The sequence below is a fragment of the Vicugna pacos genome, chromosome 30 (genome assembly GCF_048564905.1).
Source record: "Vicugna pacos chromosome 30, VicPac4, whole genome shotgun sequence".
NCBI classification, from domain to species: Eukaryota; Metazoa; Chordata; class Mammalia; order Artiodactyla; family Camelidae; genus Vicugna; species Vicugna pacos.
Genome location: NC_133016.1, coordinates 15,968,092 through 15,986,590, shown reverse-complemented (window position 1 = coordinate 15,986,590; position 18,499 = coordinate 15,968,092). Strand labels below are relative to the sequence as shown.

Here is an 18,499-nt window from a genome sequence, read left to right as displayed (position 1 = left end):
GGGTAGCAGTTAGCACTCTTGAACCAGACAACCTGGACTTGAATCCTGGCGTCGTATGTAATTGAGGGTAATTAGTGGCAGGGCTGCTACTGCAGGTAGATGGGGTATGAAGGTGAACCCCAAATGCTGGTTGTAGGAAAATAATAGCCCAATTCTGTGAGCCAACCCTGGTGGTGGTTCTGTCTCTGAGAACAGGTCCTGAAACAGCTCTGCCCGCTGTGGTGATGACCGATAAGAGGGAAGAGGAAGAGAGAAGAGAGAGAAAAGGCAGAGAAGGAAGAGCAGCCCCGGCACGTGAACACTTCCCTCCGGTCCAGCCTGGGCGAGAATCACATACCGGCTCTAGGAAAGACTCAGGACAGAATTCTGAAAGAATATGGGAAATAGAACCTTAGAAGAGTTCTTCTGGAAACTCAGCACTGACTTTTCAAAGCACGTTTCATTTGAAGTATTTGATGAACACTGATGCACGAGCTGGCAATGCTCATCTTAAAGTTTCTTGAATAAAAACAATTCAGGAACTAGCTTGCAGACATCTTACATATTATTTTTAGAAAGAATGTAGCATTCAGGAAATATATTGAATTGATGGCTTACTCCCCTGCCTGGGTCATTACCTCGGCTGGGCCTGGCTGAACCCGAGCTATCTTGACAGCCAGTAAAAAATGACGGTAATGAGGCTGCCTCTCCAACCAAAGGCTGTGAAAAGGGAAGCATTTGAGACATAAAATGTGCCGTTTGAGGGACGATGCAAATGCTGAAGAAGCAACATCTTCTAAAAAATCTAAATGTGGCTTCTCTCGACCTGGGATGATGGCCCCTTATTTTCTATCAGATTTTGACACAGGCTTTTCTTTCCATTTTCCTTTAACACGTCTGGTTTTAAAATACACATATCACTATTTCAAGTGATACTGTCTCACCTTCCTCGTTCTCTTCTCACTCCCAGGTCTGCTCCTGCCTCTCTCAGTTTCCTCATTTTCCACTCTTTCGAGTTAATGTCATTTCTCTCAGTCCTGGGTTTTTTGTTTGATCCCCTCAACAATAAATAAACCCTTTAAGATGTGTTAAAGTGATCAAGTTTTGATTCTCAGAGCAATAATAGCCGACAACCAATGAATAAATAACCACAGATAAACAAACCTCCAGAATGATAAAAGGATGAACTTTCAATTCCCAAATGCATTAGGCTAAGTGAGAGATGCCAGTCCCACAGGGCTACATACAGCACGACTCCATTCATATGACATTCTGGGAAAAGGTAGAAGGCGACAGAGATGGAGAGCAGATGAGCGGTCAACAAGGGCTTAAGGTAGGGAAGTGGTAACAATGAAGGAACCACACCAGGGAATTTGGGAGGGTGGCCGTGATAGAATTTTGTGTACCAGTTATAGTGATGGACACATGACTCTCCATATTCACAGGCCTGCGCCATCAAAAAGACTGAATTTTAGCACATATAATTTTTTAAATAAATCGTTTTAAAAAACGATAGAATGATAGGTAATCCTCCAGATGTGAAGGAGCACTTTAGGCTTCTCTACACGCCCACCCGTCCCCCCACCTCCATTCACCTCTAGACAGTGACATTTACTTAAAAGGCAAAACAAAATGCTCAGATACCGTCACATTTTGACTATATAGTTTCACTTTATGTACTGACTATGGAACCTCAGGACCCCCCCCAGAAATGATGACTCTCCTGTAGAAATAATACGTGGCAAGACCTGTTCTCCTGTCCTATAACCTCACTTAGTTGGTTTATCTCCTTTACTAGATTTTTATAGAGTCACAAGGTTCGACTCGAGAAAGTTTTAATATGATACTGACGAAAGGATGGATTTTTTTAAAAGGCCTAAAAAATATTGAGTTAGAGGTAGAAAGGGCCTCTGACTTTGTAACCACTGCAGTAATTAAGTGTGATTGTTCAAGTTTAATGGGGATCATTGCTTTTTCTTTCCAGGGGTAAAGTGTTTGCAGGATTACTCAGTCTGTGGCCCTGTTGTTTATTCTTACACCATTCACTTGCTCCAGATTAAGAAAAAGGAAGCGATTATGCCTTAATGAGCTTATATAATTTGTGAAGAAAAAGCAACAGAGAGATTCTCTTGCTTAGTTTATGTGATGAGTAAGAGTGACTTTGGAAAATAAGGCTTTGGTGGAGGGGCACAAAATGGTAAATCCTCTTTAAGTATGATTGTTCTGGAATATCTAAATATTAATTTGGTTATCAACAGAACTCTGCTGAAGTTCCTGGTAATAACCAGGTTCGTAGCTGCTACCAAAATACTTACCATGAAGGGTATGGTGAAGAATTTGGCCTTACCCAAAGAGGAGACTGGCCACTGCGCTCGGTTTCTGGGAGGTAAGCTATGTCATAACTGGTGAGAATCTCTGTCTTTGGGATGGGTCTGGTCACAATAGATTTTAGGATGGGGCTGACCAGGCCCCACAGTCTTGTGGGGAGAGGGGCTGGACCCACCAGAAAGACCAACCTTGTGACCTGGGGTGGGGGCTTTGGGTCAAGCAGTATCTTTCATTGTGGAGTCTGATGCAAACACGTGGGCAATCAATCAATCGTGCCTAGATGATAAAGCCCCAGTGAACTCTGGACCCTGCAGCTCAGGGGAGCTTTCCTAGTTGGCTGTACCCTGTGCATATTATCACACGCTGATGCTGGGAAGGTAGTGTCCCAGCTCAGTAGGGAGAGGATGATGGGGACTTTGCATTTGGAATCTGCCCAGATTCTGCACTACGTGTCTCTTCCTTTGGCTGATGCTTCTCTGTATCCTTCCCTGCAATAAATCATAACCATGAATATAACTGCTTTTAGTGAGTTCTGTGCATCCCTGTAGCAAATGCTCGAACCCAAGGGTGGTTTCCAGAGCCCCTAAACTTGGTATCAGAAGTGAGGGTGGTCTTATGAGAACTGTGCCGTCAACTTTGCAACTAATGCCAGGTCCTAAGCTGATGAACTCATCCCCAGATTCACTGTTTGTAGAAGTCATTGCTCATGTGCTGGAGGAACGTATAAGCTGGTTAAGGGGAGAAACATTTGAGGAGCAGGCCCTGTGGAGTCACGTGCAATGTGTCAGATCGAGTCATGCTACCAAGAAGGGATGGACTGGAGGGAGGGATGCATTTGACAAGCCTTCAGGAAGGATATGTGATGCTCTTGAACTTAAAGATAACAAAGGCCTTGGACTGATGGTGAGACAAAGAAGCTAGTTTTTATGAAGAAACCAGTAAAAATGAAAGCACAAAGGTGCATGACACAAAAGAACAGTGAGCAGCTGGGAGCCAGTGTTGTGGGTGACCCCCAGCGGCCGTGTCACTCCCATATGATTCGTCTAAACCACCTGGGGTGATTCCAACTCCCTTTTGCAGGGACCAGTGTAGGAGTGGACGCGTGACCCAATGCTAGCCAACAAAGTAGGAGGGAAAGTGGGGGATTCTGAAGAGCAGACGCAGGAAGAAACCGTTGACCTTCTTCATCTGGCCATTGTCCTGTCTAAACATGTCACCTGGAACCATCCTGCTACTGAGATGAGGATGAAGCTATGACACGGAGGGGAGGCCAGCACCAGAAGGCTACCCGGACGAAAAGCTGGGGCCCTGCTGGTCTGCCCTGGGCATCTGACCTCCAACACGATTGTCTTATGTATACATTTAATATAAATTTTTTGTTTATTCAAACCATTTGAGACTGGTTTTTCCATTACTTGTGGCTAACAGTGTATGAGAGACAGAATGGCCCCTCAAAAATATCCATTCTCTTGTTCTCAGTAACAGAAATATATTGGGTTCCATGGCAAAAGGGACTTTGCAGATGCAATTAAAGTTGCAGACCTTAAAATAGGAAAGTTCTCCTGGATTATCTTGGGGCACTCAAGCTAATCGAATGAGCTCTTAAAAGCAGAGGATTTTCCCTGGCTGGAGTTGGAGACAGGAGGCAGAAGGCAAGCTGAGGAAGATCGAAAGCATAGAATGGATGTGACCTGCTTTGAGTGGCTTTAAAGTTAAGGGAGCCATGAGCCAGGGAATGTGAGCAGCCTCTAGAAGTTGAGAATGAGTCCAGCTAACAGCCATCAAGGAGATGGGACTCAGTCCTCTACTGCAGGTACCTGAACTCTGCTGACAACCTGGACGCGCCAGGAAGCAGACTCTCCCCCAGAGCCTCCAGATAAAATCTCTAGCCAGCCACCACGTCCATTTCAACAGTGAGACTCTGAGCAGAGAACCAGCTGGTCACACTGTGCCAGGATTTCTGACCCACAGAAATGATGAGATTATAAATGCATGCTGTTGTAAGTTACTAAAATTGCAGTCATTTGTTACCCCAGCAATAGAAAACGAATCCAGTGTCTGAACTGATTAAGAGTTTTAGTCGGAAGAATTCACAGGTAAGGTGTGTAGACCAAGGGCCAGGTGTCATTTGAGGAATTCAGACCTGGTCTAGAAGGATAGACGCCCAAGAGAACATCAGATAATCTAAGAGGTAGATGAGAACTATGTGCAAAATGGAACGGAGCTGGAGACCCGAGGGGCGTGGAGAGCAGACAGAAGTCACTGTAGGAATCCAGGCAGGGGTGAATAAAAGCCTGCATGTGAGTGGCAGTGTATGAAACCATGACAGCGAGAAAGAAAACTCAGCAGGGCTTCCAGTGATGAATCAAATATTAGTGTTCAAAGCTGAGCCTAGAGTGAGGGTATGTACCGAGTAGCAATCGCTTAAAAAAAATGGCATGTGTTCGTTGCATGTTGGTATTGTTGATTTCACAAGCAGCCCAAGCGGATATCATCAGGGCTGGTCCAAGAAGGTAACGTCGCTGGGAGCCTGGGCTCTTGCTTGCCTTCCAGTCCAGTATCCCTGCAGTGTTGACTCTTCATCCTCCTGTTTGTCTCTTCAAGGTCACACAATGGCTACTGAAGATCAAGGCATGAGCTCTTCATTAGAAGCATAAGGGTGGCATCGGTGTCTCTGTGAATGGCTATTGGACTAGCCAGCTTCCTGGGTCTGCCACACATCCGATGGGTAAATGAACAAATGAAAAAGATAGCCTTTTAATTTGAGGGTATGAGCCAAGTTGGTTATAGACATTTGAATTAATATGCAAGTGCAACATGGACATGTTTGTCAGAGCATACATTTCTTCATTGTCACCTTGATTTCTTCCCCTAAACGTCCTGGGAGATAGCTATCTCTGGACCAGGTGGGGATGTCCTTGCGTGGTTAGGGTTCCCTCCATTCTGTAACACTCACCCATATTCCTTCCTGCCTCTTTATGGGTCTTAAAGGATACGGCAGTGGAGCCTGTCGGACTTTGTTTTTCTAAAAAATTCAGAAGAACAAAGGTTGTGACTGTTTGCTGAGTGAATTTAAAGTTCCAGGAAAGCTGAGTGTGTTTCGGACTCACTGACTAATAATGCATTCCCCTCCCCCTCAGTGTGAGGGGTTTTCAGGGTTAGGTGACTAATTCTTCCCCTTGGCCCAGCAGCTGCTGCTAAGCTAAAATGTAGCTTACTCCAAAGAGCTACAATCGTTTTTTAAAAATAATAGTCATAGCTGTAAGCTTGTGGTTTTCTCAATTATAGCAAGTATAGTAGACTCTACGTTTTGGGGGAGACAGAGGAGAGAGAGAGAGAAAGGTTTTAAAAGAAGGCAGTCACTTCCATCATGAACAGCACATTCTACCATTTGCTTTTCGATCCTTCCCCGTAAGTTTCCAAATGTTTGTACTTTTACACAATTAGCTATGGTTGGGTCCAAGGCCCTTTAGTATAAATCACACTGTGATGAACTGTGATCAACAAGGCACCCTGACAGCGGACCACCAACCTCCCTACCCACACACACATCTCCCACTTTGGTTCACTCTTGGTCCAAGAGGTATCTGTCCAGTTAGCAAAGTTCAGGATAACGTCCCCCCAAGACAGATTCCAATCCCCCAAAAAATCACCAGGGTGTTTTTTGAGGGAAAGAGTTGCTACAGTTGATGAGATACATACCAGACACCAGGCACTGTGGGACACATTCCTTACTGAGAACTTCATGGAAGCTCTGGACGCTACCCTAGAGAAGAGCACAGCATCACAAAACTGGGCACAAAAAGCAGCGTCAGAATGATGGCAGGAGGGTAGACAAGAGGGTCCTTGACTCCGGGGAACCGGAACCCCATATGAGGAGCCCTGCCCTGGAGTGGTGGTCTCAAAACTCTTTCAATAAGGACCTCTTTCAAAAAACAAAAGAAGCATATGTCCCCAATTTATAGATATTTATTTATAAGCGAAACACATGTACTATTCTGCTCATATATTCTGTGCTTAATGAAACCCTCAGAAATTAAAAGCTCAAAAAGATGAGACGAAAACAAATGTTAAAAGCTAAAGAATGCTCTCCCACGTGCCCGAGATGCACGCCCCCGACTCCGCCGCCCCTTCCCCGGGCCCGGCGGTCCACTTGCCTCTGGCTGCCTGACTTCTCACAGCATCAAGCTCGTGAAGCAAAAAGTTGAAAGTATTACAGCAGAAAGGAAACGCTGACCCCTCCGATGAAATTAAGTCCCAGCGTCCTGCAGCGAAGAAGCCGCATCCCTTCTCACCTCTTCTAAAACATGAGTAGCTCCAGTGACGCTTTCTCAGCAGGGGAGTTCAACGGAAAGCTTTGACTATTCAGACTGAAAAGGGCCAAGCTTCCCAGGAAGAGTCACTCTGCCCAGTGGAAGCTTTCAGGACACCGTCACACTGTACTTGGACCACCTCTGTGTTCCCGTGCCCCTCTCTGCACCTTACTGGCTTGAGGAGCTCATTTAACTGTCTGCTTCTTAGATTCCTCAACTCTTAAATGGAGGTGATAGTGTGTGCAGAGGACATGGCTTCTATGTAGTTTAAAATTCAACCATGATGTTAATGGAGGTAAATGTGTTTTGTGAATTATAAAATGTGTGGAAGTGAGAAGTAAAATATGCTGTATAAATGAGAGGAAATACAAATGTGTGTCTCCTGTCATAAAAACAAAAACCAAATAATTGACAGTCGCTTACATGTGCCCTTCTAGAGAAATCAGTATGCAACTTGAAATTTTAAAGTCCACCCCAGACCCTTTGAGACATGCAGGTTTGATAGCTGGCTGCTCTGTTTCACAATCCCAGAGCTAATCCTGCTAGAAGCGATGATGTAATGACAAGTGAGGGGTCATATGTGCATCCCAGAAGCGAGGAGGGCAGGACAAGGGAGCCATGATGGTCCTAGCGGAGGCTTGGAGGCTATGGCTTCCCGAGGCCCAGTGTGGCCTCCACCTGATTCCTTGGAGAACCCTGTCAGTCCTTTCTGTTCACTAACCACGCCAGCAGAACGTCTGAGCAATTGTCTCAGTAACATATGAAAGCAGTGTCACTGGGTAAGCTTGGAAGCTCTGGGGGCCCAAACCCCAAAGTCTGAAGTCACTGAAGATGACTTTACACAAACATTTTTAAAGCTTCAAAATTTATTGCTGTACATTTTCGCATAGCATTCACTATGGAAATACTAATAGTGCAAATATTTATTTTGGACTTTGTAGCATTTGAGGGATCACAAAGCTTTTTGATATCTTTTGCAATTATTTATGAAGATCTATATTATTCAACTTTAAAAAATTCAAACCAGTCATCTTATATTCAAAGAGATTACATAATGCTTTCTAGAGCTCCTCTCTAGCACAGACACACTCACACACACACAAAAATACCCTGGAAGCCACCAGGGGCATTCCTTTCTGTGATAATACAGATGTCTTGCAACACTTTTCCAATGGCAAGACCCTTTGTTCATTCACAAATTCATTCAACAAATATTAACTGACAAACTGTTTTGTGCCAGGCACTGTGCTAGGCTCTGGGGACATTAGGATGAAAAGATGCAATTTCTGCTTTCAGGGTGCTTACAGACTAAAAGTAGAAACAGACATGCAAACAAATGTACAATACAATACAGTAAAGTGCTTCCACGGAGGTATTTACAAAGTGCAGTGGGAATTTGGAAGAGGGAGAAAGAACATCTGCCTGGAGAAATCAGGGACAGCTTCACAGAGGAGGTGGCCACTGAGCTGCGACTTGACCAGCGCTCGGGAATTTGCCATTTGACAGGCAGGCAAAGGGGACGACAGGTGCAAAGACACAGAGGCCCAAGGGGCACTTCGAAGGAGCAGGTGATGTGGTTTTTCTTGAGCCGAAGGTGCGGTGGGGACAGTGGCAGGATGAGCTATACAAGTAGGCAGGTAGCAGATCGTGAAGAGCCTTGTGATTACTCGTCCATTTAGTCAACAAACATTTATTCAGCGCTGACTGTGTGCTGGGCACTAGGCTAAGCGCTGGGGTTATAACAGGGAACAAGACAGACATATCCTTGCTCTCATGGAGCTTACATTCTAGCAGATAGAGAGAGACAAAAAGTCAACAAATAAATAAAATATTGATTTAGAAGATTTCTACAAAGGAAATAAACAGAATGCCAAGGCAGAAAATAAAGTATCGCGGGTGTATTAAGTTGGGGATAGTTAGGGTTATCAGCAAATGCCTTATGAAAAGACCCTTGCGAGGATCCTAACAAGAGCGTGCTCCCATGGGAGCACTGGCCACGCGCCAGGCACTGTGCTAACACTTTACAAACAGTGTCTCGTCCAGTCCTCACGACGGCTCTATGAGGTAGGTGTGATTCCTAGTTCACTGAGGAGGAACAGGCTCAAAGACATGAAGGAACCTGACAAGTCACACACACAGCAAAACCAGGTTCCAACACAGGTTCTCTCCATTTCAAAGCGCTCTAAACTGGGTACACAGAGAAGGGAGGAATTTTGAGCAGGGAAATGAGATGGTCACATTTGCTTCAAGGACCATTCTGATGACTATAGGGAGGAGACAAAGGAGAGATGGAGAGGGAAGGAGAAGGAAAAAAAAAAAAAGGAAGCCATTGAAAGTGCCAAGGAGAGGAGAGGAGGTTGCATGTTGAGTGGTGGCAGGACTGGAGAAGAGATGTGGGTGTGGGAAATCTGGTTAGTAGTTCTAACTGGACTGAAGGGGTGCTGGAGGCAAGGGAAAAAAATGGGGTCACTCCTGGGCTTCTGCCTTGGGCAACTGGATCAGATGACTTGCTTTTATCCAAGTTAGGGAATGCAAGATGGTGGTGGGTTTAGAGGGTAAGATGATGAATTTAATATTGGACACGTCCTGTGGGCATACTGGGAACCCCTTGACTTACGGGATGTTTCCCAGCTGGACACCGTGTAATGGCTTTCACACCTTGTTCTCTACCTGAGCAAAGTATATAAGAACAAAAATCAAAGTTTTGTGTGTGTTTACATTGTGTGTTTCGTTTTACAAAAGTTGTTTATAAAAGCGTTTTGCCCCAGCCTGATTACAAAGGAAGAATCATGGACTTGGAGGGAGTCTAAGAAAAGCCTTCGGACATTCATTCTCACTAGACATGAGAGCTTTTAAAAAGAACTCAGTATTAGCTTCCCACTGCCACCCCAACTGGGACGGTCTGAAGGGTCCAGAGCAGGAACCCTCTGCCACTTGTCTTCCCACAGTCTGCTAGTTTGCCAGAAAGATTACTCTGAGGAAATTGGTGGCCTAAGGCCCAGAGATCAAAGCCGAATGCAGATCAGGAATGCCAAGAAGGTGTTTCTTATGCAGTTTGGCATAAGGTCTAGAGAGACAGCGACTCAAACCTAGCCATACTGCCTTCACTTTTCCTCCCTTCCCCGGGAACTGGAAGGGAGCTGGAGGTAGTGATTAAAAAAAAAAATGCACAGGTGACATTTATACTAAATTGGTCACATTCGCGATCACGTCATTTGGGGGGCTAATTTTAAAAGAACTCAGACTTAAGAAGTATATATAACCCTTTCCTATAGAAAGATATTATTTTTGCTCCATTTCTCAAAATGTGCTTAAACTTGCCTGGAGCCACTCCCTCCTTTCCTTGGCATCCAATTAACTTCAGCATAGTTGGATTTTTAAAACTCATTTTTTAACGCTATGCCAGTTTTAGTAATTAGACATCAATGGATTTATGGTAATAAAGTTATGCTTTTGAGTTTCAACAGAAAAAAAAATGTTCATACTTCAGAGGCCGGGTACCAGTTAGCAAAGTCTGGTTCATTACGCAGCTCTGCCTAGAAAGCTGCATTTCTCTACGGCAAAGGGTCCGACCTGCACCTATTAACCCTGTAAGTTAGTGGACACTGGAAAATGGGAAATGTTCTGAAAAAACAGACACGGACTTCCAGTAACACCTGAAGGGTACCTGCGTACCTAATTCATGCCTGAGGAAAGAAAACGCTTTATTCTTATAGAACTAACAAAAGTGCTCATTATAGGAAAGAAAAAAAAATTATCCATGCTAGACGACAACTTAGAATTCAAGTGAAAGCAGCAGAATTATCATGATATCCATCGGCGTATTGCAAATATGTCAACTATTTTCTGTCACCTCCATTTCAAACTGAAGGCCAAGAGATCACAGTTGAACACGAGTCAGGAACCCTAAGGAGGCTGTCATTTATGGTGTGTGCTCTTTGACAGAAATAATTCCAATCAGTCTGTGAATAGAATCATTTATTTGACTTTACAGTGATGATGGAAGAATGTACAGGCGTCCTCTTTCAATAAAGTATAAAAATCTGTGTATATACAGTGAAGTCACAATAATCTTTAATTGGGAAATTTATTTGGTATTCCTGATCCGCTCAATATTAAAATTGCAGGGGAAACAAATATCTCATGTAAATGCTACATTTCCAGTAGATTGCACCTGGCATCAAAAAGCTCAGCTCATCTTAAGGGTCCTGCTTGATATTACAAAAGACTAATTTTAAGTCCTAGGACTCAAAATAAACATCATTTTTGAATAATAGATATATACATCAAAAATACATCTAAAAAGGCATTGGTTAGTGCTATTAAAAAGCTCTATGTGCTCGGGTACATTTTTTCTTACAGGCCAAACCCAGTGGAAACGTTTTTGTTCAATTCTAGGAATTTGCTCTTGGGGAAAGTCAGTCGAAAGTTACCTGGAAGAAAAAGCAAACAAACTTAAGTCATCCAAGCATTTCTCAGGTGAGGTCAGCAAAACCTGGAAAAGCAGTTAGAGGCTGAATTTCACTTAGAACAGCATTCAGAACGCCCTGACAGCATTATTTACAGCTGTTTAGGTATAGTTCTGTACCTAAAAAGGGCTCCATATATCTCCTCACCGTTTCAAGTGCTTTCTCTCACTTTAATACTCACTTTATTTTCAAAGAAATCATATGTACCCCTTTACATGCTTATGCAAATGTTTTCTATCTACAATTAATTAAATCAGCATAAAAAGAGAAATCATAGGGCATACAAATGAAAAAAAACATAGTAGACAAAGCCAAATCCAATCATATCTTGAGAAAATTTAGGAAAATTTCTACCAACAAAGATTTACTTTATTTCATGATAATTTATTTTACTTCAGAGCTCTTAGAGATGATAGAAGCACGCTGAGGTCTTATTATGGCTTCACTTGGGTGAAAGGTATACCATGCAACTGCAAAAGCGGAACTATTTATATATTTGAAACTGTATCTCATTTGTAGCCAAATATTTTAACACCTTTGTTTTTAGGGCTTTTTCTTGCAATCACTTCTAACCTGGGTAGCACTCCTCTTGATTGTAAAATCTTAAGTAACAAGTTAAACCTCAATCTGTTACTAAAGGGATGGATGGATGGATAGATCGACTGATCAATCTCTGAATGGTTCTGTGTGGTCAGGAAATTGTGTGATCAAATGTTCCTGCTGTCACTGAATATTGTAAATATAAGGCATTGTCATTACGGCCTGATTTCTGTGTCACTGTGACATGGGCCACTCCCTGAATTCAGACAAAAGCACTGATGGGAAGGAGAGACCGTGTTAACAATGAACTCAGACTTCAGTCTGTGCCTGTACCAAACAGGACCCCTTCCTATCCACTGAGAGGCTCAAGTGAAAAACCCAGGGTCATTCTTCCCGCTCTCAACCCTCACTACCAGTCAGTCACCGGGTCCAGTCGAGGCTACCTCCGAATACATCACAAATCGGCCTCTTCCTCTTTTTCTCCTCACCCACTGCCAAGACCCTCATGAAGCACCATCACCTCTTGCTGAGGGGCAGCTGCCTCCTAAACGGTCTTCTTGCTTCCAGGCTTTCCCTCCTCCGATTCCTTTTCATGCAGCAGCCAGAAGGATTTTGTCAATAAGCAAATCTCACCACATCTGGAAGCCTTCAGTGGATTTCCACTGGCTTCAGTGGTTTTAATGATAAAAGCTCAAAATCCTTCACAATAATCCACAAGCCTCAGCATGACTGGATTCATCTCTGAGCACCCTAACCCTCCCTCGACTTACTGCATTCCAACCATGGTGGTGATCTTTCCTTTGTTCCTTAAAGGAGCTGAGTCCTTCCTGCTGTTTCTTCTGATGAGAACATGGTTCACCCAAACTTCTGCTCACTCCTACTGGCCTTTCAGCCTCACGGAATCATCACCTTCCAGAGAGGCCGAGTTGGCCCTGCTGTCACATTAGCTGCTCCCCCATCAGCTCTCCCAGTACCTTCACTTTCCCTTCACCGTGCTCATCACAATTGCTAATTATACAGTTAGGGGAGCATTGGTCCCATGCAACTGTACAGTAAGTTCTATGTGCCCAGGGGCTGTGGAACTGCGCCCAGCACTTCGCCCCCAGGACCCAGCACTGAACGCAAGACTGACTCTCAGGACAGAGAGGAAGGGCTCGAAGACGACAACAGGAACGCTCTCGTCCCGCTGCTCCCTCATTCCCTCCCTCCAGCTCTTTCTCTTTCCCTCCCAACTTCACCCCAGCTCAGTTGCAAAGGATGCAAATAAATAATGGGCTTAGGGGTGGTAGAAAGACATGGCCCCCAAAACAAAGCAGGATAGAGCTAGGAAGTAAGATGCCACGTGAGCCCTCGGAGATCGGGGCGTACGTAACCATCTAAGAAGACTATGTACCCAACAGAACAGAGCCTGTCAAACTCAGCTGTGAGTTCAGGACAGGATCACAATTAGTAATGTTTAGGGTCCATTATTTATTATACTTTAAAATGCCCTTCTCATTCTCCCTGCATCACATCTGCGCTAGAAAAAGAGAGGGATTTTGCCTACTTTGTGACCATAGTTTTACAGAGGGGACTGCTGACCCCAGACAGCTAGTGTGGTGGAGGTGACAGCCTTCCCCTCCTGCAGCCGCCCCTCCCCCCAGGGCAGAGCCCTTTTCTCTGTCCCCTGCTTTTCTCTAGTGACACCTTGCAGGTTTTCCACCTGGCATTAAGAAAGGAGGCTGGATCCCTTGCGAGTGGCTGCAGGGGTGTGGACGTCTTCACATAATGAGAACAAAAGGATGCAACCCTGACACGGTCCTCGGACACAGACTGCGGGAAACCACAGCGCGCGCGCGCAGGAGAAGGCGCCTGAGCCAGCGCCCAAGCAGGCGCCCAAGGGCAAAGCAAGGAGATGAAAGGCCTGAAGCTGCGCGTCTCTCTGGTGCCGCTTACCTGATGCTAATCTTAGGCTTCATCTCCACTGTCCATCTCTATGTCCATCTCCTCCGTGTCCGCGGCTCGGGACAAGATATCCGCCATCAGGGCTTCTTCCAGTTTCTTACGCACTTGCTGCACGCGCTCTTCCTGTTTCCTTTTTAAAAACAGTAAAAAAGACTCCGATAACTTGGCAAGTAATGGAAAGCCGAAGCTGCCGATATAGTTTCTCTTTACTTCAAAGTCATGAACGTGCCCAAGAAACATGCATTCCCTTCTCCTTAGACTTTGCAGAAGTTGCTTCTGCCCTCACAAAAGCAAGCCACATGGGCGACGAGTCTTGCCAAAAAGAGGGCTTTTCGGACAAGCAGGTGTCCCTCATCTCACAGAGAATTGCGGGAGCACTAGATTTATTTCTGTGACTTTTTCTTCAACTTCAAAAACTTCAAGTATGTGAAGAGTTAGGGTTATTCCTATCAAGGATGATAACATAAAAGCAGGTAGGTCGTATGGAAAAATAAAGAAGGAAAAGAGATTTGTGCAGTGAGGCGCTGAGAAGGATGGAGGAGGTGGGGGCATGAGGTCAGGGGAGAGGTAGCTGGAGCTCTCTCCTGGGTCCGCAGACCTGCTGGCCATCAAGGAGGAGCCAAGACCTCTGCTCCTGTACACCAGGGACAGACCCTGAGAAGGCTCTTCGCCCGAGATGGGCAAGTAGGTTAGGGACGTGCCACAAGTTTCTCTGTGTCTTAGGGATGGTAAAGGGACCTCAAAAGGGAGAGTGAATGACACGAAGTCATAAAAAAGTTTCAGAACCATCAGAAGAAAACCAAAGCCCAGGAAGAAAGTCTACTGGTATACACGGTATCTTTAAAAAGCAGGAAAGGGGGAGGGTATAGCTCAAGTGGTGCTTAGCATGCACAGGGTCCTGGGTTCAATCCCCAGTACCTCCTCTAAAAATAAACAAACCTTCTTACCTCCCCCCACCACCACCAAATAATTAAGTCATACAATAATAATAAATAATTTTTTGGGTTGTTTTAAAAAAAATAATAAAAAGCAGGAAAAAATTGAGAGTAGCTCCCTGACAGGGCAAGAGGGATTCCTAAAACAGTTTCAGCAAACAAAGATGGGAAATAGAAATTCATACCGAGAACCCAGTGGAGAATTAAAGACTGAAGAAACTCAAGAGCAGGGACAAGACTGGTAAGTGAAAGTCTTAGGGGAAAAAAAAAAGAAAAGGAGAGAGGCAAAGGCCCAGGTAGGAGGTAGCTCTGACTAGAAAACAGGATGAATCAGCTCCTGAGACCAAAGGAAAGGTGGTCAGGATGGAGAAGGAGGAGGAGATGGAACAGCCTGTGACAGGAAAGAGATGCAACAAGGAATACTGAGGGCTCCACTGAGAAAAAAAAAAAAGATTTTCTCCATCAACAGTTGAGGGAGACAAACTGCAGCACTGCCCCAGCGCCAGGCAAGCAGAAGGGCAGAGGGGCAACGTTCCAGAAGACTCAACCAAGACGCCCTGAGCATTCACCCCCTGGGCGCTCAGCCAGTTGTAAAGTCGCCTTTCTCTTCATCTCATGAGTCCAAGGGAATGAAAACGACCATACATGGTGGAGCCACAAAACCTTAAAGGTCATCTTTACTGAACTCTAGAAACAGCACAAAGAGAAAAAAAGCTCAGACTTCCACCTTTTAAATGAATTTGCAAAAAGAGGGGGGCTGTCCCGGAGTCAGAGGAGCACTGCAGCCTCTGGCGTATCAACAGAAACTAGGGTTGAGCAGATTTTCCCGCAGTGGAGCAGGGCTGGGAAGGACACGCTGTCTGCTTCTTGTACAGTTAGTCTTGCCTCTGGCTCCGGGACTCAGGGTTTATGATCGATGGCGTATCAGGCTCACTGGCGGTGTCGCCCGCCTAGTAACAGAGTGTGAGAGCCTGCCCAACCTGCCCCGAAGTAACCCCTTCAGGAAGACAGAGAAAACGGAAGGCAGGGTGCTGTTGGCTTTGGGAAGAGAGAAGTATGTCTTAAACTCTGACATTGGCCATGGCTTTGCTTTTGTCTTGAATATTGCTTCCCACATTTATGAAAGCCGAAATCAAAGCACTGGGTGATGTGGTGGGTGGAATTCTAGCACAGTCCCCAAGATGTCACCACCTGCCCCTGTACACACTTGTAGTAAATTCTCTCCCCTCAAGGGCAGGCAGAACTTATGAATATGATGGGATATCATCCTATGATTAGGTTACCCATCAACTGACCTTGAGTCCATCAAAAGGGATTATTACAGAGAGCCCGACCTAACAAAAAGAGGCTTAAAAGGGGCTGGGCCCTTCCAGTAAGAAGCGGGGGAGGGAATATGTTGAGAGCTATTGCCGGCAGCCTCCAACCGCTGAGAACAGCCCCCATCCCATAGCCAACAGGAGAAGAGGAGACTCCGTCCCAAAGCTACAAGGAAATGAATTCTGCAACAACCGCAGGAGCTTGAAAGAGGAGCCCAAGCTTCAGAAGGGAAGGCGGTACTATGACACTTGGATTTCAGCTTTGTGAGACCCCAGGCAGAGAATCCAGTCACGCCTGGCCCAGACTTCTGACCCACAGACCTGAGAGCTATAAACGGGTATTGTTTTAAGCTGCTAGGGTGATGAGAATTTGTTACTCAATATCAGGAAACAAATACACCCATAGAGGAAACTGTATCAGGACTGCTGAAAAAACTACATGCTTAGTGTTGAGATCTTTAGTTGAAGGTTTAATAGGAACAGATTATTGGTTTCACAGTTGGAGAAAGGGTAACAGTTCCATTTGCAGTTATTTTTTTGAACCTGTACTAATTCAACGAGAAATGTCTGCATCATAATTTCTGTTATGACAGTGAGATCAAATGGACAATTCGTTAGACAAGTCTACCCTAAAAGGCAAGCGTCCAGATCTGGCTTTGAGACAGTTTCCTCTGCTATCAAAAGATAGGGTGTTGAAGTCCTCCACATTCCCATCACATCACTCAGAACCTCAGTCAACACCCATAATGACCTAGTGGAATCCCTGCTGATTAACTGGGCACGCATTCCAAGGCAGATGGGAACTTGTCTCAGGAGTAATTTCCTTCCTCAGGGGTAAGGATAATACAAAGAGCAAGTTGATTCCTTTCCTAGATTTTACAGTTTGTTTTTCTTAAAAAATGACACCGATCATAAATCCTGTGTAATCAAGGCATCTGAATGCAACTTTGAACCATTCTACGTCTTTGCAAAAGGAACGACTTAAAAACTCAGGAAAGGCTTTCTGATTATGAACCTAGTTAGACTCACATATTTAAAAACATTCTCATGCCAACTTTCATAGGTTTATTTTTAAAAAATACAAATACAATACATATTTTCTAATTCAAAAGTGCCATCTGCTGGTTTCACCTAGGAATAATATTCTAGTAGTCAGCCTCCTGGTTTACATTCAGAGGCTAGAAATAGTGAGGCATACCCACTGTCCTATTATTAAATAATTTGCTGCTAAAGCCTTAATTTGTGGCCCAGCCTTAGAAAGAGTAAAAGACGTTGATGGGTGCAGCTTGTGTCTGCTCCTCATTCCTGGCTCTGTTTTATTGCTTTACCCTCTGCTTCATCTTTCTTCTCATTTGCTTCTCATCTTGCTTCTGTGTGTGTGTGTGTGTGTTCTTGAAACAAGGTGAAGTAAAGATAAATAAATCTCTAAATTGAGCTTAATGAGATAAACATAATCAAGAGAAGTAAACTGAACTTTGAAAACACAGCTGAGCTTAAAGTAGCATGGCTCTGATCTGCTTAAAGAGAGACAAACCAATGCAGAAGCAGTCACAAAAGGCATGACTGAAAGGGGTTCTTCAGAGCAGAAGGGCAGAACCCCAGATTGCATAAGACACTGCAAACATGATGCGGAGAGAGATCGACCGTCATCGTGACGACGCGGCCACGCACAGCACAGCTACCTTTTTCAAGCACATATTTGTTTTAAACGTCCTGTTTCACTTTCCATTAGTTTCACAAAAGCTCTGTAAACAAACACACACACACACACACACACACACGCGTAACTTCTTGATTGATTCACCACTTACTAGATGTACCACTGAGCCCACTGGGCAGTATAAAAGGTACCAAGTGCAAAGGACAAGTTTTTGAAGTCATGCTACGCTGCCTTACCTAATGTCTTCATCTGTGACAATGAAAGCCTTGCAGAGGGGTTGAGATGTGTTAAGCCAGACAGCGGGGTTCTTTTCCACAGCAGCGGAGACTTGCCCTGTGATGGGTGCAGAGCTTGTGTGCAAAGCACTGGCAACAGCAGACAGAAGGGTCTCATCATTACTACCCGGACCAACTCCTGCAATCAGAAACACGCACGAGTTAAAGGAAGTTTCTGGACGCGCTGAGCAAACCTTATGCAATCTAAAACAACTCATATTTTTATATGCATGTGGGTTCAGCTATTTAAAACTGACGCAAGCCAAAGCAGAAAAAGGTAACAGCGTATCTACTCAGTTATTATACACCAAAAATCAACATTTGAGAAATAGTAACAAAACACCTGAGTATGTTAATAAAACTTTAACAGAATTTAAAAATACATTTTCCAAGTACTAACTTTTTAAAAGTTGGCTGTATTTCCTCAAGCAAGGTCAATTATTTTAATGATCTACGTCCCTTCTCAAGTCGTATCATCCTCACATATTCCTATTCATGCATCCCTAGGGTCCTGGAATAGGTTCTCTTGTAGCTTTTAACATTAATTCCTATCCGTACCTCAACACTGATCTTCTTTGTGTAGGGCTTTCAAAGGAAAAGCCAATGCAAGTATGTTGTACCTGCACTTTTGACAGCCTTTTCAAATACCTAACAAAATATCCAAATGAATAGAATTAATTTGTTAAACCTAGTTACAGCAACAGTTTCCAGGAACATAAAGAGATGAGGCAATATTCTAA

General features: G+C 44.3%; 1 protein-coding gene across 1 annotated transcript in view; it reads right to left on the bottom strand.

Moving 5' to 3' along the window:
* Positions 1-10,581: 10,581 nt before the first annotated feature.
* MBD2 (methyl-CpG binding domain protein 2) overlaps positions 10,582-18,499 on the bottom strand; it is a 59,055-nt gene continuing 51,137 nt past the window's right edge. The window contains exons 5-7 of the mRNA XM_006205810.3: positions 17,721-17,898; positions 13,565-13,703; positions 10,582-11,053 (exon numbers count right to left, since the gene is read on the bottom strand). Coding sequence (XP_006205872.2) covers positions 13,577-13,703; positions 17,721-17,898 — 305 coding nt within the window. The 3' untranslated portion in view covers positions 10,582-11,053; positions 13,565-13,576. The remainder of the gene's footprint in view (positions 11,054-13,564; positions 13,704-17,720; positions 17,899-18,499) is intronic.